Raw genomic sequence first — 23,380 nt, forward strand, 5'->3', positions numbered from 1 at the left:
TTCAGGCCTAATATTTATGATTTATGCCTTGTAAATGCATATACAATTTCCATCCATTTAGATGAAGTAATTTTAATGTAAGCCAAACAGTAGACTTCATGTGATTATTGTTAAGTCACAAAAAAAAACATTGCAGGAATGACTTTGGAATATTGTTTGTGTTCGAAAAGCGTTGTGGACGTTCGTCATGTTCATTTTATCAGGAGTGTTATCGATGCTAAATAAATCTGCTATTTCAGGGTGCCTGATGAGCATCCTCCATGATGTTTTTCGTGAGTAAATGATAACCTTCAGGCAGTCGTTTCGCATTCAGTTTCGCCTGGAACCGTTTTTTTCTGTGACTTTGGTAGAACTTTTTTTTTGTCACAAAAAAAAGGAGCCTATTTGGGGAACGTTCTTGTCTAACATCCCAGCTCACCATTCTGGCGTTATCTTACAGCCAAATGACAGCGTGACGGGAATCTTTTCCTGAAGCTTTTTTTTATTTATTTATTTTTGGGAGCTGGTTATCAACCCATCTATCTAACCATTAGCCCGTCTAGACCATCAGAAGAAAGTGGCTTTGTGCTCGTGTGCAAGAAGGCAGGAAGGCCCTCATTATAACAGTTTCAGGAGTCTGTTATAGAGAATGTTTGGATGTACTCACCCGAGCCTTTTTTGGGATGACACCCGAAGTCAGTTAACCTTAAGAGAACATTTCAGAATTTCAATCAGGAGATTTTTTTTTTTTTTGGGGGGGGGGGGCACAGACACTCACAAATGCACAGATCCTCCACCACACAGACTTCTGGGAAATATGACAGGACTGATGAACCGCTGCCAGCTGCTCTTGTTGTGCTTCGTGCATCGGGCAGAGTCCGTTGTAAAAGCTGAGAGACGTAATTAAAAGTGCGCATAAAAGGCATTACTGCTCAGCATCTTATAAAATGTTAAATTGCCACTGCTTTGTGTGTTCCAGGGCAAGATGCTTAAATGCTGTTGTTCTTCGGCTCAGAGGGAAATAATAATAAATAAATAATAAATCATTCTGCATCCACATTAGAGGCTACCTGCAGAAGAAGTATGGTTAGACTTTTCTTGAACTATATGCCATGATGCCATGGAGTCTATAATGTAGCCATAACCGTGACATAGCACCTGGCATTACCAGCTACAACACTGCATGTCGATGAAGCTCTTGAGGAGCATTATATTACTGTCACAACACATGCAGCAAACTTTGCAAAGCTAATGTTGAAATAACCGTTAAAAAGTGATCACAATACACATTATATCAGTGTATGTCAGTGTAATCTGTCACAAGCTGTAATATGCTGATTATGACAGGCGTTGTACCACGCTTATGACAGTGTAATATTAGCATTACAGTATATAGTTTGATTGTCAGTAGTTTTTTTTTTTTCCTGAGCATGTTTGACTGTGAACTTGTAAGGTAGCGTTTCAGTTCTGGATTTTCGTCATTGGCAAAACAACCACATTGTGTGATAAAGAGCGCAGCTATTGATTTAAAGGAGATTAAAAACAAACCGGATCTGTTGTTGATCTGTTTTAACCCTTTCTTATAGCATGGTCAAGCTAGCCTCAGCTAAAAAGTTATTCAGTTCTTTGTATTACACCCACATGGCAGACGCTTCACAGGGGCTTTTCCAGAACTTCTTTGTCTTCTCAGTCCAGGGTCCACATGCTCTTTAAAAATCCTTGAGAATATTGTTCTGCTGCAGTGTGTGAAATGGTAGAATATGTCATCTATCTGAATAGCATTGAAATACTCCACAGTCTTTTTTTCTCCCCTGCACAGCTAACAAAAACTGTCCATCGGTTTGACCCACTAGCTGTTAGCTCACTGGTTTTTGCATTCTTACCACTCCAGCAATTTTTTCTTGAATGGATATTCACTCAGCAATGTCCTCTACGGTGTGTTCTGTGACTACACAGACACTGGCCTTTATTTTATTTTTTTAATTTTGTATTTTAAGGCAAAGTTATCTCTGACTTTCATCCGATCTCATTTTATTGTGTCGCCTCACAAAATGAGGTGGGGGTGTGTGTGTGTGTGTTGTGTGGGGGGTTGGGGGGTGGGGGGGGGGGGGGAGCAGGGGTAGGGGGGTGGTTCTGAAAGACAGAAGGGCATTGTGGGGTAGAGACCTCCAGCCGAACTTAGTATTCCAGGCTACTGAGCAGCCGGCTGTCGGCTGGGAGACGCTGGGTGATTGACAGGTCGGCTGGCGTCCTCCCGCACAGCGGAGGCAGTGGGACGGAGATATATTTATATATGTTTTATATATTTATATATATGTTTTATATATTTATGACAGTGGGTCAGGGGACCAATCCACACAGCAGGCCACTGGGAGCACTGAAGCCATCCTGAACACTTCAGTTAGTCACAGATGATATTATTATCATCATCATCTTCATCATTATTATCATCATTGTCATCATCATTATTATTATTGTAGTCGTCACCGCCATTGATGTTGAAGGGATGCTTCACCCTAAGGATACATGTTAGTTAACATGACCATAAATAAACATAACAAAAAATTAATTTCACGATGACCGTTCACAAGCGCATCTTTTTGCTGTTCGCTGCTTTGATTGATCTCTCAAAAGAGAGACTCCATGAGGCCTCAATCCCAAAACTGAAGTATAATAACAGTCGTTCTGATCGCACTAAAAATAGCCGATGAAATTGCCTCTTCTCCTGCAGAAGAAATGTCTCCTTCTGAGGAAGAGGGGCGAGTAATTCCATGTGCAGTTGTAAGCAGGTACTTGGGGCGGATGAAAGCCCCTGTTTTTTGGGGGGGGACCCGCCGCGTACCCTCTGTTTCCTCGGGCCCATTCGCCATCAGACGCACGCCGTGATTGGCGTCGCTCAGGCGTGTTCCCGCGGAGACAACGAAGCTCTTCAGACAAATTGAAAAATGATTACACGACGCCCTCGTCTTTCGGTTTCGAAGGCGAAGGGGGGCTGAAAAATGAAGGTAAATTGGTCAGTTAAGAGAAGGAAAAAAAACTTGGATCGGGACGAAGGTGGGCCGGGGGATTGTTTTTCTTTGCGAGCGCGCCAGGTAATCCCGCCTGAAGAGGTTTTAGAGCCCTTCGTTTTGGAACTCGATGACTCGACCCGAGCTCTGGTTCTCGACCGGTCTTGCGTTCGCGATGTCGAGTGCTGAGCAGAAGCCCGCGGTTCGCCGAAGCTTCCTCGGGACGCTCGGCCCACCGCTGCCTTTGCAGGGTCCTTCGGTGCAGCCTTGTTGGAAGGAAAGAAAAACACCCGAAACCTGAAAGCACTCCACAAGCAGACAGACGGAGCTGAGAGAAAACTCTGAGTCTGACGCTGAGTTCTGATTGGGCTCTGCGATAAGGACTGAACCTCATTCTCCTGTGCGTTGGCAGTGGTGCATGATGGTGAAGGCATCTGGAGGTTGTAGGTTCAATTTCCGGGTGAGGCATTGCTGTTGCACATTTATATAAAAGGAATTAATGTTTTTTAAAAAATGAAATTGCTTGTATTATTATAGCAAAAGCAGCCCAGAATGCTTTACTCAAACAAACAAGTGTAATAATAGCATAATAAGATCAATCACAATATTATTCTTAATATCATACTTTGACTGAATCGCCTCAGTCAGCACTCAGCTTTATGAAAAGAGTGTACGTGGGAAACGTGAGTGGTTCTTGATTAAATGATTTATCCCTTTGAAGTGCGAGATCACAAATACATGATTTAGAATGTTCTTAACTGAACATTCTAACGCTGGTGTAACAATCACTTCTGGTGATGGAGTTCTAGAACACTTTCCAGAGAACCTGCTCTTCAAGGGGTTAAACATGTGACTGATGTCTCGCCCCCCAGCTGCACTCGGACATGGACCGGGGCGACGGCTCCATACGCTACATCCTGTCGGGCGAGGGGGCGGGCACCATGTTCACCATCGACGACGGCACGGGGGACATCCACGCCATCCAGAGGCTGGACCGCGAGGTCAAGGCCCAGTACGTGCTGCGGGCGCAGGCGCTGCACCGGCAGACGGGCCGGCCCCTCGAACCCGAGTCCGAGTTCATCGTCAAGATCCAGGACATCAACGACAACGAGCCCAGGTTCCTGGACGGGCCCTACCAGGCCACGGTGCCCGAGATGTCTGTCATAGGTAACGGCTGGACGGCTGCTGTAGTGTGTGTGTGTGTGTGTGTGTGTGTGTGTGTGTGTGTGTGTGTGTGTGTGTGTGTGTGTGTGTGTGTGTGTGTGTGTGTGTGTGGGTGCATGCATCCATATGCATGTGTGTGTCTGTGTGTATGTGTGGGTGTGTGTGCGTGTGTTTGCATGTGTGTGTGTGTGTGCGTGTGTTTGCGTGTGTGGGTGTGTGTGTGTGTGTGTGTGTGTGTGTGCGTGTGTGTGTGTGTGTGTGTGTGTATGTGTGTGTGTGTGTGTTTGCGTGTGTGGGTGTGTGGTGTGTGTGTGTGTGTGGGTGCATGCATACATATGCATGTGTGTGTCTGTGTATATGTGTGCAACATTGTACACATGTCTGTGTGCAAGAGTGACAGTGTGTGTGCCTGTGTGTATTTTTCTCCTTGTGTGGCGATCTGTGTGTGTGTGTGTGTGTGTGTGTGTGCACGTGTGTGCGTTCCTATGTCTGTTTCGATGTGTGCGGCTGTATGCACGAGCGTGTGTTTACCTCTGCGTGCACGTGTGCGGACTGTAACGATCACACCCGGCAGTCCATTCTGGCAGCGCTGGGCTTGTGTAAACAGCTGTCAGCCACCCTACTTAAAGGCCATCATTCCTGGCGCACGAGCTCCACGAGGAGCTGCAGTCACAGAACCACAGAGTGGGACAAATCACTCATCCTCGGCCAATTCTCCAAACACTCCCCCGCGAATCTGTCTGCGTTCTGCTGGGCACTTACAGAGCTTTCTTACTTTCTCTCTCTCTCCCTCTCTCTCACACACCCTCTCTCCTTTTTCACACACACACACACACACACACACACTCGCTGTCTTCTCTGACATGCACACTTTCACTCCCTCTCTCTCTGTCTCTCACACACTTTGTCTTTCATTCTCTTACGCTCTGTCTCCCTCTCACAATCCCTTCTATCTTTATCTCTCCACACCACATTCCCTCTCTCTCACTCTCTCACACACTTTCTCTCTCACATTCTCTCTCTTTCTCTCTCTCTCTCACATTCCCCCTCTCTCTTTCTCTCTCTCTCTAACTCTCTCTCTCTCTATCTCTCTCTCTCACATTCCCCCTCTCTCTTTCTCTCTCTCTCTATCCCTATCTATCCCTCTCTATTCCTCTCTCTCTCTCTCTCTATCCCTCTCTATCCCTCTCCTCTCTCTCTCTCTCTCTCCCTCTCTCCCTCCTCCCTCAGGTACCTCTGTGATTCAGCTGACGGCGACGGACGCGGACGACCCCACCTACGGGAACAGCGCCCGGGTGGTGTACAGCGTCCTGCAGGGGCAGCCCTACTTCTCCGTGGAGCCGCGCACAGGTACAAAACGAAAAAAATAAATAAAAAATTTAAGAAAATAAAAAAACAGAAAGAAGTCATCATGGCGTGACACCAGCATTGCAAGTCATAATACTCAGGCCACACAGAGGTGTGATCGGAATATAAACAGACGTTCTGTTTATTCCCTGGCCCCAGGTGCGTCACTTGAAATTTAGCTGCCCAGATGACTTTGTCCCACAGATGGACAACATTGCCCTCTAGTGGCGATCATGAGAAAATCATGCTCACAAATCGCTATAATTCAGATGAGCTTGACATGAAACAGTTTTTGCCTGTTCAGGTACAATATTTACCAGAAGCTGTTTCCCATTACTGTGGTCAATTTGTCACTCGATAGTCGATAGTATTTTTTTTTTTGTTGTAGTTGTTTTTTTTTTTAATGAGCTTAGAAGCTTCCTGTAGAAGGCCAGTGCAGGGTCCCCTAGTTATCTGGGTCATGGCCTTGCTGGAAATGACGGTATGTGACCTGGCAGGGCTGAAGGCATAAATAAATAAAGACAGCATATTTGTGAAACACAGCCTCCCTCCTCTCGGTGAACTTTCGACCCTGCTGCTCCAGGGCCGTGAGCTGGTGTGGCGCTGCCGGCCCGGCCTAATTGGGAGTGTTCAGTAATGAATCACAGGGGTTCGGTGACTGACCTTCCCCTCCCCCCCCTTGTACCCCCCAGGCATCGTCCGAGTCTCCCTGGCCGACATGGACCGTGAGGTCAGGGAGAACTACACCGTCATCATCCAGGCCAAAGACATGGGGGGTCAGCTGGGGGGGCTGGCGGGCACCACCACCCTCAACATCACCCTGACGGACGTCAACGACAACCCGCCCAAATTCGCCCAGAGTGAGTACCTGCCCCCCGCCGGGCCAGCCCGCGCCTCCTCCCTGGACAAGGAGCCCCGGCTCCTCTCTAATTGGGGAGGGTTGAGGGGGTCTCTGGGACTGGTGGTCTCCCTGCCAGAAGGGGAGATCCAATTAGCGTCGTAATCTGACAGAGGGGATCGTTAGTCCGTAGGAGCCTGGAGCAAATTTATGTGACATGCATTCGCTCACACACACACACACACACACACACACACACACACACACACACACACACACACACACACACACACACACACACACACACTCACACACACACACTCACACACACACACACACACACACACACACTCACACACACACAAACACACACACGCACTCACACGCACTCACACACATTTGCTCACACACACACACACGCACGCACACGTAGAGCCGTGTCCTGGAAAGACTTGCATAAACAAGGAGATGAAAGGAACGTCCTGGGGGTATTTTTACAAACAACATTACAGACGCCGCTCAAAATGCTCGAACGTTGAATGAGGTGCTTTTTTTTTTCTTCCCTCCACTGAAACAATAAGGACTGCTTCCTGTGAATTCCTTTAAACGGTACATTCCGCTTTGGTGTAACACAAGTAATTTCGTGGAGCTTACCCCTCGGTACTTGCTCCAGTGTGACTACTCGGGACGTCAGCTGTCCCTGTCGAACGTTAGCGGCGGCAGCGTTCCCCCTGGGGGGCGCCCGCACCCGTTCATTTTCGCGGCCTCGCCAAAATGAATCGTTTAAATACACAAAGTGACTACGGAGAATAATAGGTCGATAAAGTAAAGTACTGACGTCACACGGTACCAGGTCTTCTGAGCCAATAAAGCAGTTTTCAGGTTCAGCTTATCTATAAACAGAGAAACTGTTTTCGGATTGGGTACTACATAGAAGTACAGCAAGCCGTAGTTTGATTTTTTTAAATGCACGGGCCCATGTGAATATGTTATCGTGCTCGAGGATTGATTGCGTAGTTAAAATAACAAAGCTTTTTCTGGATTTTCGTTTTCTTTTATAAAGCAGCGAAACGTCAAAAGTACATCAGATATTCAAAAGACTTTGGGTCGTTTGACATGAGTACTCTCTTTTATCAAACGGTTATCCTCTGTTGTTAGTTTGTGTTTTGAAACGATTAATTTCTGAATTGGGAACTGGAAAACCAGATTGTTTGTTTTTTCTTGAGATACCAGGTTGATTAATGACACCAATGATATGTTGTTTTTTGCGCTATAGTCTTAATAGAATGAATTCACTCCACAAAGTGGTTAGTGGAGTTGAAAATAATGTGAAAGAGATTACAATGTCAAGAAGTATTCGATACACCATATCATATGAGATTCTGGTAATTATCTAGATCATTTTATTTTTCAATGAAGATGGGGTTTTTTTTAATTATGATTGATTTTTAATGACAATGAGACTTTTATACATTTGCATAGTCTCCATGATTGTTGACTGCTGTAAGGAAAAAATTACAAAACAAATTTCATCAAAAACACATCAAGAATGTTGTCTTTTCTGGTTGAGCATTAGTTTGAGTACAGGTTTAGCTGTTCTGGAGGGACGCGGTCTGTAGGAATTTCTAGAAGACTTTGGCTCCCCCTGGAGGACAAAACCAGATTTTGAAGGGGGGAAGCAAAATCAACACTGGTTGTCATAGTAACCTTTCATTGCGATTTAAAACTACAACGGACTGTGTGATCATAAATCACCCCAGAGAAGACGCCAGCCTTACAGGTCACTTCCTGTTGTTTAACGGGAGCCATACAGTGGGACAGTTCAGACTGAACTCCCATTGTTGACCCAACCGGTGGCACCGATGACAAGCCCAGACGTATTACATATCGTATTCGAAAAACAACAGCACTGACACTGTCTCTTCTCTTCTGCTTCAATTCTCTCCATCTCTTTGATCTCTCTCTTTTACTCTCTTTTTTCTTTCTTCACCTGCCCCTCTTCCTTTTGATCACTCTTTGTGTTGCCCACCATCTCGCTCTCTCTCTCTCTCTCTCTCTCTGTTCATCTGCCACTGTTCCTCTTGATCATTCTCTACATTGCCACTCTCTCTCTCTCTCTTTCCCTCTCTCCTCCCCCTCTCTCTCTCTCTCTCTCCCTCTCCCCCCCTACTCTCTCTCTCTCTCTCTTTCCCTCTCTCCCCCACCCTCTCTCTCCCTCTCTTCTCCCTCTCCCCCTACTCTCTCTCTCTCTCTCTTTCCTTCTCTCCCTCTCTCTCCCTCTCCCCCCCCCCCCTCCTGTGCAGAACTGTACCAGATGAGTGTTCCTGAGTCGGCCCCGGTGGGCTCGGTGGTGGGCAGAATCCGGGCGCGGGACAAGGACGAGGGCGTCAACGCCGAGATGAGGTACACCATCATCGACGGGGACGGCCGCGACTCCTTCGACATCGGCACGGACCCCACCAACCAGTTCGGCATCATCACCATCAAAAAGGTAGCGTTGGGTGCAGCCCTTGTTCCTGGTGAAACTGCTCCCCACCAGTACACTGCCCTGTTCTGGTTCTCACTGCGGTGTGATGTAATCCATTGTGACATCATCGGTCCCCAATAGCACTGCATTACATCGCATACACAGGACCAATGGCATTACATTATATTGCACACAGGTCCCGTGTATGTAGTATAGTGTAATATTATTGGCCTGTGTATGTAATATAATGTTACGGGTCCCCTGTATGTAATATAATGTAATAGTATTGGCCCCTGTATGTAATATAATGCAATAGTATTGGCCCCTGTATGTAATGTAATGTAATAGTACTGGCCCCTGTATGTAATGTAATGTAATAGTATTGGCCCCTGTATGTAATATAATGTAATAGTATTGGCCCCTGTATGTAATGTAATGTAATAGTATTGGCCCCTGTATGTAATATAATGTAATAGTATTGGCCCCTGTATGTAATGTAATGTAATAGTATTGGCCCCTGTATGTAATATAATGTAATAGTATTGGCCCCTGTATGTAATGTAATGTAATAGTATTGGCCCCTGTATGTACTATAATGTAATAGTATTGGCCCCTGTATGTAATGTAATGTAATAGTATTGGCCCCTGTATGTAATGTAATGTAATAGTATTGGCCCCTGTATGTAATATAATGTAATAGTATTGGCCCCTGTATGTAATGTAATGTAATAGTATTGGCCCCTGTATGTACTATAATGTAATAGTATTGGGCCCTGTATGTAATGTAATGTAATAGTATTGGCCCCTGTATGTAATATAATGTAATAGCATTGGCCCCTGTATGTAATATAATGTAATAGTATTGGCCCCTGTATGTAATATAATGTAATAGTATTGGCCCCTGTATGTAATGTAATGTAATAGTATTGGCCCCTGTATGTAATATAATGTAATAGTATTGGCCCCTGTATGTAATGTAATGTAATAGTATTGGCCCCTGTATGTACTATAATGTAATAGTATTGGGCCCTGTATGTAATGTAATGTAATAGTATTGGCCCCTGTATGTAATATAATGTAATAGCATTGGCCCCTGTATGTAATGTAATGTAATAGTATTGGCCCCTGTGTGTAATATAATGGGGCTCTTAGTTTCTGGGTGTGTTAGCTGTTAGCTCTTAGTGGGGGTGACCTTGGGGGGCGATTGACAGTTGACCCACTCTGTTCTGTTCTGTTTGGCCCCGCCCAGCGGCTGGACTTCGAGAGCAAGCGGAGCTACACCCTGAAGGTGGAGGGGGCCAACACGCACCTGGACCCCCGCTTCCTCAGCCGGGGCCCCTTCAGCGACGTCACCATCGTGCACGTCAGCGTGGAGGACGTGGACGAGCCCCCCGATTTCGACGCGCCCTCCTACCTCGTGGAGGTGCCGGAGGACCTGGAGATCGGCACCGTCTTCAAGACCGTCTTCGCCCGCGACCCCGACGTGGCCAACAACTCCATCAGGTGGGGGACAGGGGGGCCTCTCAGGACCAGCATGCATCTGGCTAATTCCACTCGCCTATTTTATCCGTCCTCGGCTCCTCCTCGTGTGACCCAGAAATTGATCGAGGTCCACCGTCTTCAAGGACATTACACCTCCTTAAATGCTCCATGAAGCCCATGGTTTAAAAGCATTTCTCAAGAAGAAGAAAAAAAAAGAAAAAAAAAACTTGAGTTGCTTGATCACTGACCTGGCTGAGTAAGGCCTATTAGTATTTCTCCTTTGTTTGTGAATTAAGAGAGATAGATTCAGATGTTGAAGAATCAAATGTGATCATTCCTCCCCTGGATTACGTTATTGCTTTATCTGTGATAACTTCAGACCGAGAGAACGCTTACAGAAATGGCAGTTATGCACTTGCAGTACTGCCATGTTCTCTGTGGGTGGCAGCATTGTACAGGGTGTGCACTGGGAGTGCAAATCTGTGCCAAAACTCCCAAGTGTGGATAGATACAGCAGTGGTGATTACCCCCAGCCCACTCTGCATGTGTCCCACAAGGCCATGCTCAGCTGTGGGATCTCACCACAGGTTTTAATTAGACAGATTTGCAATATGCTCAATGTCTCAATGTCATATTTATTACAGTGATGCTATGGGTAAATTGTGCATCAAGGCAAAATATTTTATTTTTACATTTGATTTATTTTCTGTGTGTTGTGTTAGTTTACGTGTTTATGTGGACGTGCATGCACAGAACACATGCGAACAGAACGCAGTGCTACGGTATGTTCTATGCCCACTTTGTTTCCCTGCAGTAACAGGGACATTAATAGCAGTCCTTCAGGGGGACTTGGCGGTGTTGTCTCTGTGCCTGTCCTGGTCTGCCTCTCTCTCTCTCCCAGCTCTCTGCATGCCACACAGGCCTAGAGATGAGTGCAGGGGGCCCCCCAAAAAGCTCAGAGAGTCAGCCGCGATCAAAAAGCCAGCGAATAACTGCGCGCCAACTCACTGAGAGAGGGGGAAGGAAGGCGAGAGGGGGGGAGAGGTAGAAGGAAGGCGAGACAGAGCAGGGGAAAGATAGAAAGAGAGGGCGAGAGAATGAGAAAGGTGGTTTGGGAGACCAGACATCACAAGGGGACAGCGTACAGAGGCAGAGACCCCCTGGGGGGGAAGGGGGGGGGTGTCGGGGCACGCTCAGATCTCTCGGCTGCCTACCCATAATTCCATGCTGGCCCCGCTTCAGTTCTCAGCGTGTGGCAGCACAGGGTCTCTCCACATCCTTCTAAAATTCATAAACAGCTCCCCTCTTTCCCTCTTCCTCCCTCCTCCTCCTCCTCCTCCTGTCCCTCTGCTGGTCTTCTAATGCACACCTCCTATACTGCGGCACACGATGGTTGGTTATGTGGGGAGTGAAAAGTCCTGGCAATGTGTCCCGTGGTCTTTAATACAGGAGCGAATGAAAATGTTTAAAATCTGTTTAGAAGGGCTCGGGTGGGTAAAAAAATGGTTTACGGTGTGGATCGTGACATCACAGCTTTTTGTTTCCCACGGACAGGTACTCCATCGAGAGGGCCAGTGACCCCGAGAAGCACTTCTACATCGACATCACGTCCGGCATGCTGATGACGGTGCAGCCGCTGGACCGCGAGGAGCTCGCCTGGCACAACATCACCGTCCTCGCCATGGAGATGAGTATGTCACTGTCCCCGGCCACGCCCCGCCCCTCCCCTCCCCGCCCAAAGAGGTCAAGGGTCGTTATTCACAAATATGTATGTCCACCTCTGCCATTTTTACACAGTAAAATGTCCAGTGTTAAATCAACTCTTACAGAGTACATACCATCCCTACTCAACTCATTCAGCATATTGAAGTTTAATTCACACTGGGCATATTACTTAGATTACATTACATTACATTACAGGCATTTAGCAGACGCTCTTATCCAGAGCGACTTACAGAACTTTTTTTACAAAGCATTTTTTTACATTGTATCCATTTATACAGCTGGATATATGCTGAAGCAATGCAGGTTAAGTACCTTGCTCAAGGGTACAACGGCAGTGTCCTTACCCGGGAATCGAACCTGCAACCTTTCGGTTACAAGTCTAGTTCCTTACCCACTGTGCTACACTCCGTCCTGCATGTTTTTTTATTATCTATGCATTTGTTCTGAAGATACTTCGTACCTGTCCCGCGATGACATCTGAAAATTACCCTTTGAGCTAACAGTTGTAATGTGCTCAGCAGTACGCTCAGTGTCCAATCAGCTCACAGAGTTTATATGAGTGTGATCGAATACACTCAACGCTGAACATCCTAGTGTTTGCTGGATTAAATAACATCCATGCTGAAAACGGTAAACTGCCCCAGGCTAATTAAGTATAAATTAAGATGATTAAAGAAGTGCGATTTTAATAGATGGATACCTGGGCATGGCTGGTGCGAACCTATTGGTTATTTTTTCAGATTTTTTTGGTTTCATTCTTTCACCATTTAAATCTGTGGGTCAGTCAGCGAGGTATTTGGTATGACCCAGCTGGCAAGCCTGGGGGATGGGGTTTTGGGGTATTTTGGGGGAAATTTGCCCCAGCGGACCTTTCTCCTGTTCATGCTTCAAGAGGAAGAGCGAACGAGAAAAAAGAGATGAGAGAGAAAATGAACATATCACTTTCATGTGTTAGTAAATAATAACTAATCATATGATTTAGCTTTCGGCATTAAAAAAAAAAAGTGATTGTGTCAAGCCAACAAAAGCAAAACAGAATTTCAAAGAGAAATTGAGAATGGGAGAGAAAGCGAGATAAAAGACAGAAGAGAGATAAAAAATAGAACAAAAGTGGTTGAGTGAGGGGGGGAAAATAAACAGAGAATGAGACGAAAAAAGGATGGAATAACAACCTCTGGGAGATGAATCTCTGCCTCAGACCTTTACACCGCTGACCTTTTACCAGCAGGGTTGGGGGAGGGGGGGGGGCGGGAAGGGGGGGGGGTCAGCCGCCCTCTGTATTTTTCCCTTTGCTCGCTGGGAGAGACAGAGAGGTGGAAAAGTGAACTCAGAAAGCGGAACGACGACAGGGAAAGAGAAAAGTTCAGAAAAAGAAAAAGAGCAGAGTAAACAGCCCACGGAGTGAAATGTCGAATGCGAATTTGAACTCTTACAGAGTTTGTATGAGTCCACTCTGGCCGTGAAGTTGATTTAACATTGAACATTTGTCTATAGTTTCCCCTTGACAGCAGGGCCGGGGGGTCACCAGGCAGGGGGTGGATCGAGCGAGTGAATGATTTATCGATTGATTGATGAATCCTGTGAAAGCGATCTGTTAATTGCATTTCTCCTGCCAATTATGCTGCCCATTAAGGTATGCAAATCGCAGTTCACTACCAGGGATAAAAGCATTATAATCTTTTGTGGAAGGAGCACCCTAATGCGCTCAAGGGCATCATGCGAACCCTGAGATTATAAAAACCAATTACAATTGCCGTTATTGTTCATATATTTCTTCAAAAGAGCACCACCTGCGACTCGAATGAATGTCAGCAGGATTAAACCGCGAGCTGAATTAGCCAGTCGCCCCAGTCGCTTGAGCGGGGCAGCGCTGAGCCGCACTGGTCTGCTCTCTCTCCGCAGATAATCCCTCCCAAATCGGGAGCGTGTCCGTCACGGTGAGGGTGTTGGACGTGAACGACAACGCGCCCGAGCTGTCGCAGTTCAACGAGGCCTTCCTCTGCGAGAGCGCCAAGGCTGGCCAGGTAAGCAGAGGCACGCCTGAGAGCCGTAATGGCGGCACACGTGAGAGCCATAATGGCGGCACGTCTGAGAGCCGTAATGGTGGCACACGTGAGAGCCATAATGGCGGCACTCCTGAGAGCCATAATGGCGGCACACGTGAGAGCCATAATGGCGGCACTCCTGAGAGCCCGAATGGCGGCACACGTGAAAGCCATAATGGCGGCACACGTGAAAGCCATAATGGCAGCACACGTGAGAGCCGTAATGGTAGCACACGTGAGAGCCGTAATGGCAGCACTCCCGAGAGCCATAATGGCGGCACTCCTGAGAGCCCGAATGGCGGCACACGTGAGAGCCAGAATGGCAGGCTTTCAGTTCCACCATGATCACACCATTACTGGCATGGCCACTCTGGGAATAGTTACATCACCGCCCCGTCCTTTATGGACCCCTGTTAACGGCAAATTAACACCAGATTTTACTGTGATGAGAACTAATGAGGAATGAAGGAGAACTGCTGACCGTCACATCTCTGAGCTGGCATTCCTCCTATTTAGACACAAACTGCACACACACACACACACACACACACACACACACACACACACACACTCACACACACACACACACACACACACACACAAACTACACACACACACACACACACACACAATAATGACCTTTATGTCTTTCAGCTAGCTTTTATATTATTTACACAAAGACACTGACACGCACCAACTGTTCAATTGAATTCAATTTTCTTTTTATGGCACTTATTAAAACACAGACTGTCACGAGGCAGCTTTACACAGACGCCAGAGCTGAGACCCCCACAGAACGAGGGTAGGGCAACAAAAAAAAACCTCCCCTCCCCTGACTGACAGGCAGACACCTTGAGCAGATCTCAGAGAGGGGGGGTGTCCCTCTGCTTCTGCCTGGTGCGCCTGGCAGTCGATGAGGTTAACTGTAGGTTAACTACACTTTCTACATACATCTTCACCCACTGGAAAATTGTCGGTGATCATTCAACGCTAACAGAATTCGCAAGAGTGCGATCGGGATCAGGCGTGCCCCTTTAGAGCTTAGAGCGCTCTTATTTTACTGAGCGCTAAAATCAGGAGCGTGTTTCAGGCTGTTAAAGAGGGGTCCTGACTCCTCCTTTTTTTGTGTTTTTTTTTTAGCTGATTCAGACGGTAACGGCTGTGGACCCAGACGAGCCCCTCGGAGGTCAGCACTTCTACTACAGCCTGGCGCCAGAGGCCGCCAACAACCCCAACTTCACCCTCCGGGACAACCAAGGTACCCGCTCCGCAATTAACCCAGCAGGGCGTCCCAGCCAAGCCTGGAGACACTCATGTACCGCATCTCTCTCTCTCCGCCTCTCTCACTCTTTCTCCCTCCCTCACTCTTTCTCCCCCTCTCTCTCTCCTGGCTCTTGCTCTTCCTCCCCCTCTACCTGTCTCTCTCTATCTCCCTCTCTCTGTCCCTCTCACTCTCTATCTCCTTCACTCCCACTCCCTCTTTCTCTCTCTCTCTCTCACTCTCTTCATCTTTCTGTCTGTCCATCTTCCTCTCTCTCCCTCTCTTCCTCTCTCTCCCTCTCAGTCTCTCACTCTCTCTCTCTACTCAACTGAATTCACAAAGCATGTGAAACACAGCCTGACGTATCCTACCCCCTCCCCCTCCCCCGGTCAGATAACTCGGCGTGGATCCTGACCCGGCGCGGGGGCTTCTCCCAGCTGGCGCAGAGCGTGTACTACCTGCCCATCTTCATCTCGGACGGGGAGCAGCCGGTGCAGACGGGCACGGGCACGCTGACGGTGCGCGTGTGCAGCTGCGACGCCGACGGCAGCGTGCTCTCCTGCGACGCCGAGGCGTACACGCTGCCCGTCAGCCTGAGCCGCGGCGCCCTCATCGCCATCCTCGCCTGCATCTTCGTCCTGCTGGGTGAGCCCCCGCAGCGCCCCCTGCTGACGGGCGCCTGTATTACAGGCACAAAAAGAGACCTGATTCATTATAGAATTACGTTGCATTACATTTATTTAGCAGACGCTTTTGTCCAAAGCGACGTACGAAAAGTGCAAGTTCAGCAATAGCGGTTCCAGTATAATAGCAGTTCCCTCCTGTTTTACGATAATAATACATCCATCCATCCATTATCTATACCCGCTTATCCTGGGCAGGGTCGCGGGGAGTGCTGGAGCCTATCCCAGCATGCATTGGGCAAGAGGCAGGAATACACCCTGGACAGGCCGCCAATCTATCGCAGGGCACCCACACCATTCACTCACCATTCACTCTTATAATAATAATAATAATAATAATAATAATTGAATAAGGTTGAGGGAGGCGTACTGGTGCCAAAAATAGGCGCAGCTACAATTTGCGTCAATCATTCACTTGTTTGAACCAATGAAAAGGTATTGCGCTTCACAACAAAGCACTCATTTTATGTGAGAAATACATTGCTAAATTGATGTGTTGCGGATGTGTCACATTAAACTCTTTTCACACATTGTGCTACTTGCAGTGCACAGTACACGCGGTTGTTTTGACACATGTTAAACTAAACTTCTTATTTTCCTGTTTGAACAAAATGTCAGGCTACGTTTTAACAAACGGTGAGTCAGGGGAACGTATTCGCAAATGAAGTGAGCCACGGGCTCATGAAAATGGGGAAACACTGCATTATTCACATTTGAGAATGGCGCGGTGGGCTGGCTGTGGCTTTCACTGAGCGCTGAAACGAGAATGAATCACATTCACCTTCACTTATTCATTTTTAAACCCGATCGCTAATTCTGCTTTGGTATTACATGCATCGCAATCAGCCGTTCAGCAGAGCAACTAACGCGGTGTATGTTTTAAGTGTCATGTATATTTACGGAGATACCATTTTTACTGAAGCAATTTAGTTTTAGCATCTTTAGGGCAACAGAAGCAGTGCCTCGCCTAGGTTTGGAACCTGCAAGCCCAGGGCCCCATTCATTATACTCACACTGCAGTCAGAACTGCTTACTAGGTCACCTCAGAGTGTTATTAGCTGAGCGTTACCCTAATTAGCACTCGTGTGCTTGTTATTTCAGGATTAGCCGCTGGAATTCATTCATCCCACTTCAGATAATAAAATGCATATCCCTCAGCAAGGAGTATAGTGTGCTTGTGTATGTGATGCATTTCTGTGGGCAACTGTGCCTTTTTGTGTGTGTGTGTGTGTGTGTAGTGTAGTGTTGTGCGGTTTCCCTCGCTCTGACCCTAACCCCTCTCTCTCTCTTTCCCCCCCTCTCTCCCTCTCTCTCCCTCTCTCTCTCTCTCCTCTCTCCCCTCTCTCTCTCCCTCCCTCCCCCTCTCTCTCTCCCTCTCTCCTCTCTCCTCTCTCTCCTCTCCTCCCTCTCTCTCTCTCCTCCCTCCTCTCTCTCTCTCTCCCTCCTCTCCTCTCTCCCTCTCTCTCTCTCCTCTCCCTCTCTCTCTCTCCCTCTCCCTCTCTCTTCTCCCTCCCTTTTCTCTCTCTCTCCTCTCTCTCTCTCTCTCTCCCTCCCTCTCTCTCTCTCTCTCTCTCTCTCTCTCCCTCCCTCTCTCTCCCCTCTCCTCTCTCTCTCCTCCCCCTCTCTCTCTCTCTCTCTCTCTCCCCTCTCTCTCCCTCTGTCTCCCTCTCTCTCTCCTCTCTCTCTCTCCTCCCCACCTTTCTCCCTCTCTCTCCCTCTCTCCCTCTGCTCTCTCTCCCCTCTCTCTCTCTCTCCTCCTCTCTCTCTCTCTCTCCCCTCCCTCTCCCTCCCTCCCTCCTCCCTCTCTCTCTCTCTCTCGCAGTGATGATCCTGCTCATCCTGTCCCTGCGGAGCCAGCGGAAGAAGCCCTACCTGTCGGACGAGGAGGAGAACGTCCACGAGAACATCGTGCGCTACGACGACGAGGGCGGCGGCGAGGAGGACACCGAGGCCTTCGACATCGCCGCCATGTGGAACCCGCGGGAGGCGGCAGGGGCGGCGGGGGCGGCGCACACGCCCCTGGGCAAGAGCCGGCAGGACATGCTGCCCGAAATCGAGAGCCTGTCCCGCTACGTGCCGCAGGCGTGCGTGGGCCGGGGGGGCGGCAGCAGCGTGCACGGCTACGTGCTGGCCAAGCTGCGCGAGGCGGACGGGGACCCCTGCGCGCCGCCCTACGACTCGCTGCAGACCTACGCCTACGAGGGCGCGGGCTCGGTGGCCGGCTCGCTCAGCTCGCTGCAGTCGGCCGGCTCCGGCGCCGACCACGACTACGACTACCTCAGCGACTGGGGGCCGCGCTTCCGCAAGCTGGCCGAGATGTACGGCGCGCTGGAGGGCGCCAACCCGCTGTGGTAGCCCGAGAACCTGCCGCCGCCGCCGGCCGCCTCCTGCCCCGCCCCCTGCCCCGCCCCCCCCCCGCCCGTTTGGCCCCTCCCACCCCCCCCTCCTTTTTTTTTTACACAGGCCCCGCCCACCGAGCCACAGCCACCTCCTCTACAGCTGTTGGGTGTGGATTCACCAACTTCCAATCTCAACTCCCCCCCCCCACCGCAACATTGTTTCTATGGAGACCCTATTAAATTTTTTTCTAACCGAGAAAACGCAGGGGGAGTGTTGTTGCAGCAGGGGGGCGGAGCGTCGATGCTTGTCCCGCAGGCCGCAGGGGTGGGCCGTGAACAGGAGCCTTTTCGTTTTTTGGTTTCAGCGCCGTCGCAGACGAACACCCCGATTTGGGCACGGACCCGTCTCAAATGGGCCTGTTCATCTCTCTGGCTCACACCCCAGGGGGGGCTGGCTGGGGGAGCTTCGGGGGAACACAAACTGCGTCTGAGTGATAGCACTGTGGTTGTGTATTCCCTCTTTCTTTTCACCGGGTGTTCTTCTTAACTCTCTTATTTTTTGTTTTTTTTTGCCTTACGTTTCATTTTGTTCCCAGGGAGAACTGCCACCTCCCGCCCCCCATTATAGAAGAGAAACTCATGTCCATCCCAAAACACATTTTCCGCAGATGCTGTCATTGAGTCATTTTTTTCCAATTCCTGTCTTGTTATCGTTGAAAATTGTCATTCAGAAAAGTTCTGTGTATTTCCTTGTCTGGCAGTGATATTTATTTATTCATGTGCGGTATTTATATTTTATATAAATTATTGGGGGAATTTTTAAAAAACTGGACCTCCATCCATGGCCTTTTTTGGTGGAAGAACAGGAAAAATACATGATCGAATTCTGATAATGTATCATAAATATTGTAATGGTGTATAACAGATATTCAATTTTTCTCCATCTAAATATATGCTTTCCCAGCAGTTCTTATGTCTAACATCCCTGGGGGAGGAATTGAAAGTTTGTAATCCCAAGAGGATTGAAAGGTTGATATGTTTTATGTATTTTAGTAAGAATTTTTCTGAACTCTTTTTTTGATGCCCATCTCTGTTTGTCTTGCGAAAATCCACATGTTAGAAGAAGCAAAATAACAGTGACAGGTGACAAACGACCAATGACAAACAGCAAAAAAGAAAAAAAAAAACCAGCTGATCCATCATCCACAGGACTTTTGAACAACAGCAGCCATTTTTATACGCTGTGGGACGGGGTGCAGAGGTTCCTTGCCTTCTCAAAGCCCTGGAAGGAGGCGCTCGGGTTCGAAATTTTTTAAGAAACGACGACGCGATCGCAGTGCGGCCCGGTGGAACACAGATGTCATTTGGCTCAGCGTTTTGGGATGTTTGCAAAGTGCCCAAAAGGTGGGGGATAATGATGAGGAGGTAGCACGTGTGAGCATCGCTCCTCTCTCCCCTTCGATCACGTCTCGCTCTTTTTTCGGCTATGAAAGAAAACGTGAAGAAAATGTAGTGAAAGGGGGAGGGTGCCTTTGCCTTTTTCCAGAAAAATCGCCCCCCTCCCCATCCCGCCCCCGATGCGATCGGACTAACGATCGCGAATCTTCCTCCCGTGCGGCTTTAAAAGACTTTTTTTCGGAAAGAAACTGCTGGTCTGGTCATCTGCTTAAAGTGCCAAATTTCAAGATAACCTTCAGCATAAGAAAGCCAAATACGGAGGGAGGCAGAGAAGAGAAACATCGTCCATCCGAAGGGATGGAATGGACTGATTATTCAAATGGGTGGAACCTACTTGAAATACATACAGTACATGGTGTCAGACATGTTGAGTGTAATTGAATGTACATAGTTTTTGTATATTTGGTAATAAAAAAAAATCAAGCACAATTTTCTTCCAGGTGCCTTTTGATTAAGTATATGATGAATATCGGTGTTGTCGTAGTATTCACTGTAGGTAATTTTACCTGTATGCAATCTCTTATACATCAGAGTCTGTATACTTCAACTGGGTTTCCATATAGCCAACTCACAATACTGAATACTGCAGTTTTTTATACAGAAAGTTTTCTTTACAGTAAGTCAAGCACTGTCTGGCCTATACCATCTATTGGCCTACACCATCTATTAGGGTTTCCAACATTTTCTGATCCAGCAAACCCCTCCCAGACTCAAAGACATGCAGGGTTATCATCATAAGCTATAAAGGGTTACACTTTTTTTTTAAAAAGAAAAAGGTTTCATATTTTTTAATATATTCCAAAATCTACATGTAGTCATTGCATATCGAGCCTGGCCAGGTACCCCATACAGTACAGTACCTTCAAGGGCCCTCAGGGGCCTGCAAACCCCTGGTTGAGGACCCAGTATGCCATTTTATGATCGGCCTGCGTTGCCTGATAGAAAGCTGGCCATGTGACGTGAGACGTCGTGTTCCATCGCGTCCACACGATCGTTCCCCAGAGCGACATTCATACGCTCTAGTTTCACCTCTGGGACTTTTGCAGTACGTGAGGTAACGCCGGTTAGAGCAGACATAAGTGCAAAGTTAAGTCATATAAAAGATGGATCTGGGGCTCTGCAGAGGCACAGTCAGTGTGAGGGAACAGGCTGGGACTGACAGCTTACACGTACTGTGTAAGCAGGGCCTTCTTTTGGGACATATACTGAACGGGGAAGGTGGGACGCGAAGCAGAATGGCTGAGACTGCGATTGCGGGCTGGAGGAGGGGGGTGAGTGTGAGTGGACTGGGGGAGGGGTGGGTGGGATGTTAGATTGGTGCAAGGGTGGGGGGCTGGGGGGGGTGGGGGGTAATCTTGGGAGAAACCAAGTTCAAGAGGGGGGAGCTGGGGGTGGTCTACACCTCTGACAGCCAACCGAAGGAATAACAGCACTGACCACACCCAGGGAGCAGTTCCACAGAGTAACCAACACGGCAACAGACAGGGTAACCAGCAGGGTAACTGACAGGGCAACAGACAGGGTAACAGACAGGGTAACTGACAGGGCAACAGACAGGGTAACTGACAGGGTAACTGACAGGGCAACAGACAGGGTAACAGACAGGGCAACAGACAGGGCAACCAGCAGGGTAACTGACAGGGCAACAGACAGGCTCATCTGTGTGGTTTCCATGTACGACCCCTGCAGCAACCCTGGGGGGCTTTTGCAAAAAGGCTGAAAAATTCCTGCAAAGCTTCACTCAACAATATAACCCCCGATGGAGCCATCTGTTCCACGTCGATAGAGTAGTAATAGGTTTTTTTTTTTCCCATATTGATTCACTCATTAATTAGCACAGCTGCACCCATTTGAAGGGAATCAAAGCTTTTGTACATGAGGAGGGAAATAAAATCCCTCCTCTCATCCCTCTCTCTCTCTCTCTCTCTCTCTCACTCTCGATCACCCAGGTGGCCCTTTTGAAACGGAAAGCAATAACAAAATTGGCCTCGCTTACAGTAACGCTCATGTTTTAATTAGCTTACTACTGTTGCTTTTAGGAAGAGGGTGAAACTTTGTTTAATTGGGAAATCTTTCAAAGTCCTTTTTAATGATTTTACAGACTTGCGGGGTGAAAAAAAAAAAATCCAGATAACTGTGGATTGAAGTCTGAAGAACGTGGTTTTTTTTTCTCTCCCTCAAACAAACAGGCGACGACCTTATTAAACTCGCCCGCTCGACGGAATTCAATTTTTCCCCGAAAAGAAGCGCAGCTCTGTCTGCCAGCCGCACGCAGTCCTACCCCACATCGCGAAAGTGTTTAACTTTAAACGCCGCGGAAGTGGAGCGCTTCGTCGGGCCGTGAGAGGGCTCTGCGCGTTCGCCGGCGCTCGGGCGCTTTGAAAATAGGGGAGGGGGGGGGGGGGGGGTAACTAAAGGGATTTCGTACGGTTGAAAATGCTTTTCGACGCTCAGGAATCGGGATTGGCTGAGGACAGTGACCCAGAGCCGAGGACACGCGACGAACAGAAGAGGCAGCGGAGCAGCATAATGGATACGGAAGTGCCATGTCGGTTGCGGGCTTGAATCCCAGGTGACGTGTTGCTGTTTCATCATTGAAAAAAGGTGCTTTAAAGAGAGGTACCTCAGTATTACATTACAGGCATTTATCCAGCACTGTAAGGGTGAGTGAAATATATATATATATAGGCTGCCTTTGATGCCTAAATGGAATTTCGTGTTATCTGTTTTTCCCTCTTTTATACCAAGTATTGCAATGTCTGCTACTCACTCCACACGCAGACCTGACATCATGGTGAGCATGCCCAACATGAGAGAAGGAGCCAGCCTTTCCTACAGGCATGGGAGGGGAGAGGGTGTGATTGCAGACCAGGCTAGCATTTTTAAACACTAGGTTATAAGCTAAGACCAGGGTCATTTTGCAGGAAGCAGGGCCTTCTGCCCTTTACAGGAAGCACATCTCCCCACAGCTGCCATGCAGCAAACACGAGCCCCTTTTTTAAAAAAAACACGTCATGTATGACATCCGTGCAAAAAACGCTTCCAGGCAAATGCTATGCCTTATGAGGGACGGGGTCACGCGTGTCGCTGGAAAAAGTGCGGTCCTCTAACATGCCATAACACACGCCACCTGACTCAAGGTCAGTCCCCTGCCCCATACATACATCCTGCGCGAATCCTGGTTATAAATCATTTATAAAGCAGTTGTAATGTGGTTATAAACTGTTTATGCACGCTTTATTACCGCCGTAATTAATTTCCTCGTCTCGCGCGCAGTTATCCGCCATCTGTCTCCAACGGCGAAGGAGATTCGGAGACCTCCCGCCGGGCTCTGTGTGACTCTCAGGAGTAGTCGGATCTCGTGGTATATATCCACCTTCATCATCCTCATCCTCGTCAGCAGACGCGGTGGAAGCGGCTGGCGGTCTTCGGCCTCCTGAGGGCGGTAAGCGCGGCGGTTTCTTGCCCGGAGCGCAGCTCGTCTAGTTTTCCCCGGTTGCACATTTTCAAGAAAACGGTGGGGTGTATCCCCCCCCCACTCCCCCTCCCCCTCCCCTCCCCTCCCATCAGCAGCTCAGCTTAGT

General features: G+C 48.2%; 1 protein-coding gene across 2 annotated transcripts in view; it reads left to right on the plus strand.

Moving 5' to 3' along the window:
- LOC135253915 (cadherin-20-like) overlaps positions 1–20,225 on the plus strand; it is a 66,376-nt gene extending 46,151 nt beyond the window's left edge. For both annotated transcript variants that reach the window (XM_064333756.1, XM_064333757.1), the window contains exons 3-12: positions 3,860–4,154; positions 5,382–5,501; positions 6,191–6,358; positions 8,640–8,827; positions 10,053–10,306; positions 11,840–11,976; positions 13,913–14,034; positions 15,196–15,313; positions 15,710–15,961; positions 17,822–20,225. In XM_064333756.1, the coding sequence (XP_064189826.1) occupies positions 3,860–4,154; positions 5,382–5,501; positions 6,191–6,358; positions 8,640–8,827; positions 10,053–10,306; positions 11,840–11,976; positions 13,913–14,034; positions 15,196–15,313; positions 15,710–15,961; positions 17,822–18,354 (2,187 nt within the window). In that variant the 3' untranslated portion in view covers positions 18,355–20,225. The remainder of the gene's footprint in view (positions 1–3,859; positions 4,155–5,381; positions 5,502–6,190; positions 6,359–8,639; positions 8,828–10,052; positions 10,307–11,839; positions 11,977–13,912; positions 14,035–15,195; positions 15,314–15,709; positions 15,962–17,821) is intronic.
- Positions 20,226–23,380: the final 3,155 nt, after the last annotated feature.

The sequence above is a fragment of the Anguilla rostrata genome, chromosome 4 (genome assembly GCF_018555375.3).
Source record: "Anguilla rostrata isolate EN2019 chromosome 4, ASM1855537v3, whole genome shotgun sequence".
NCBI lineage: Eukaryota > Metazoa > Chordata > Actinopteri > Anguilliformes > Anguillidae > Anguilla > Anguilla rostrata.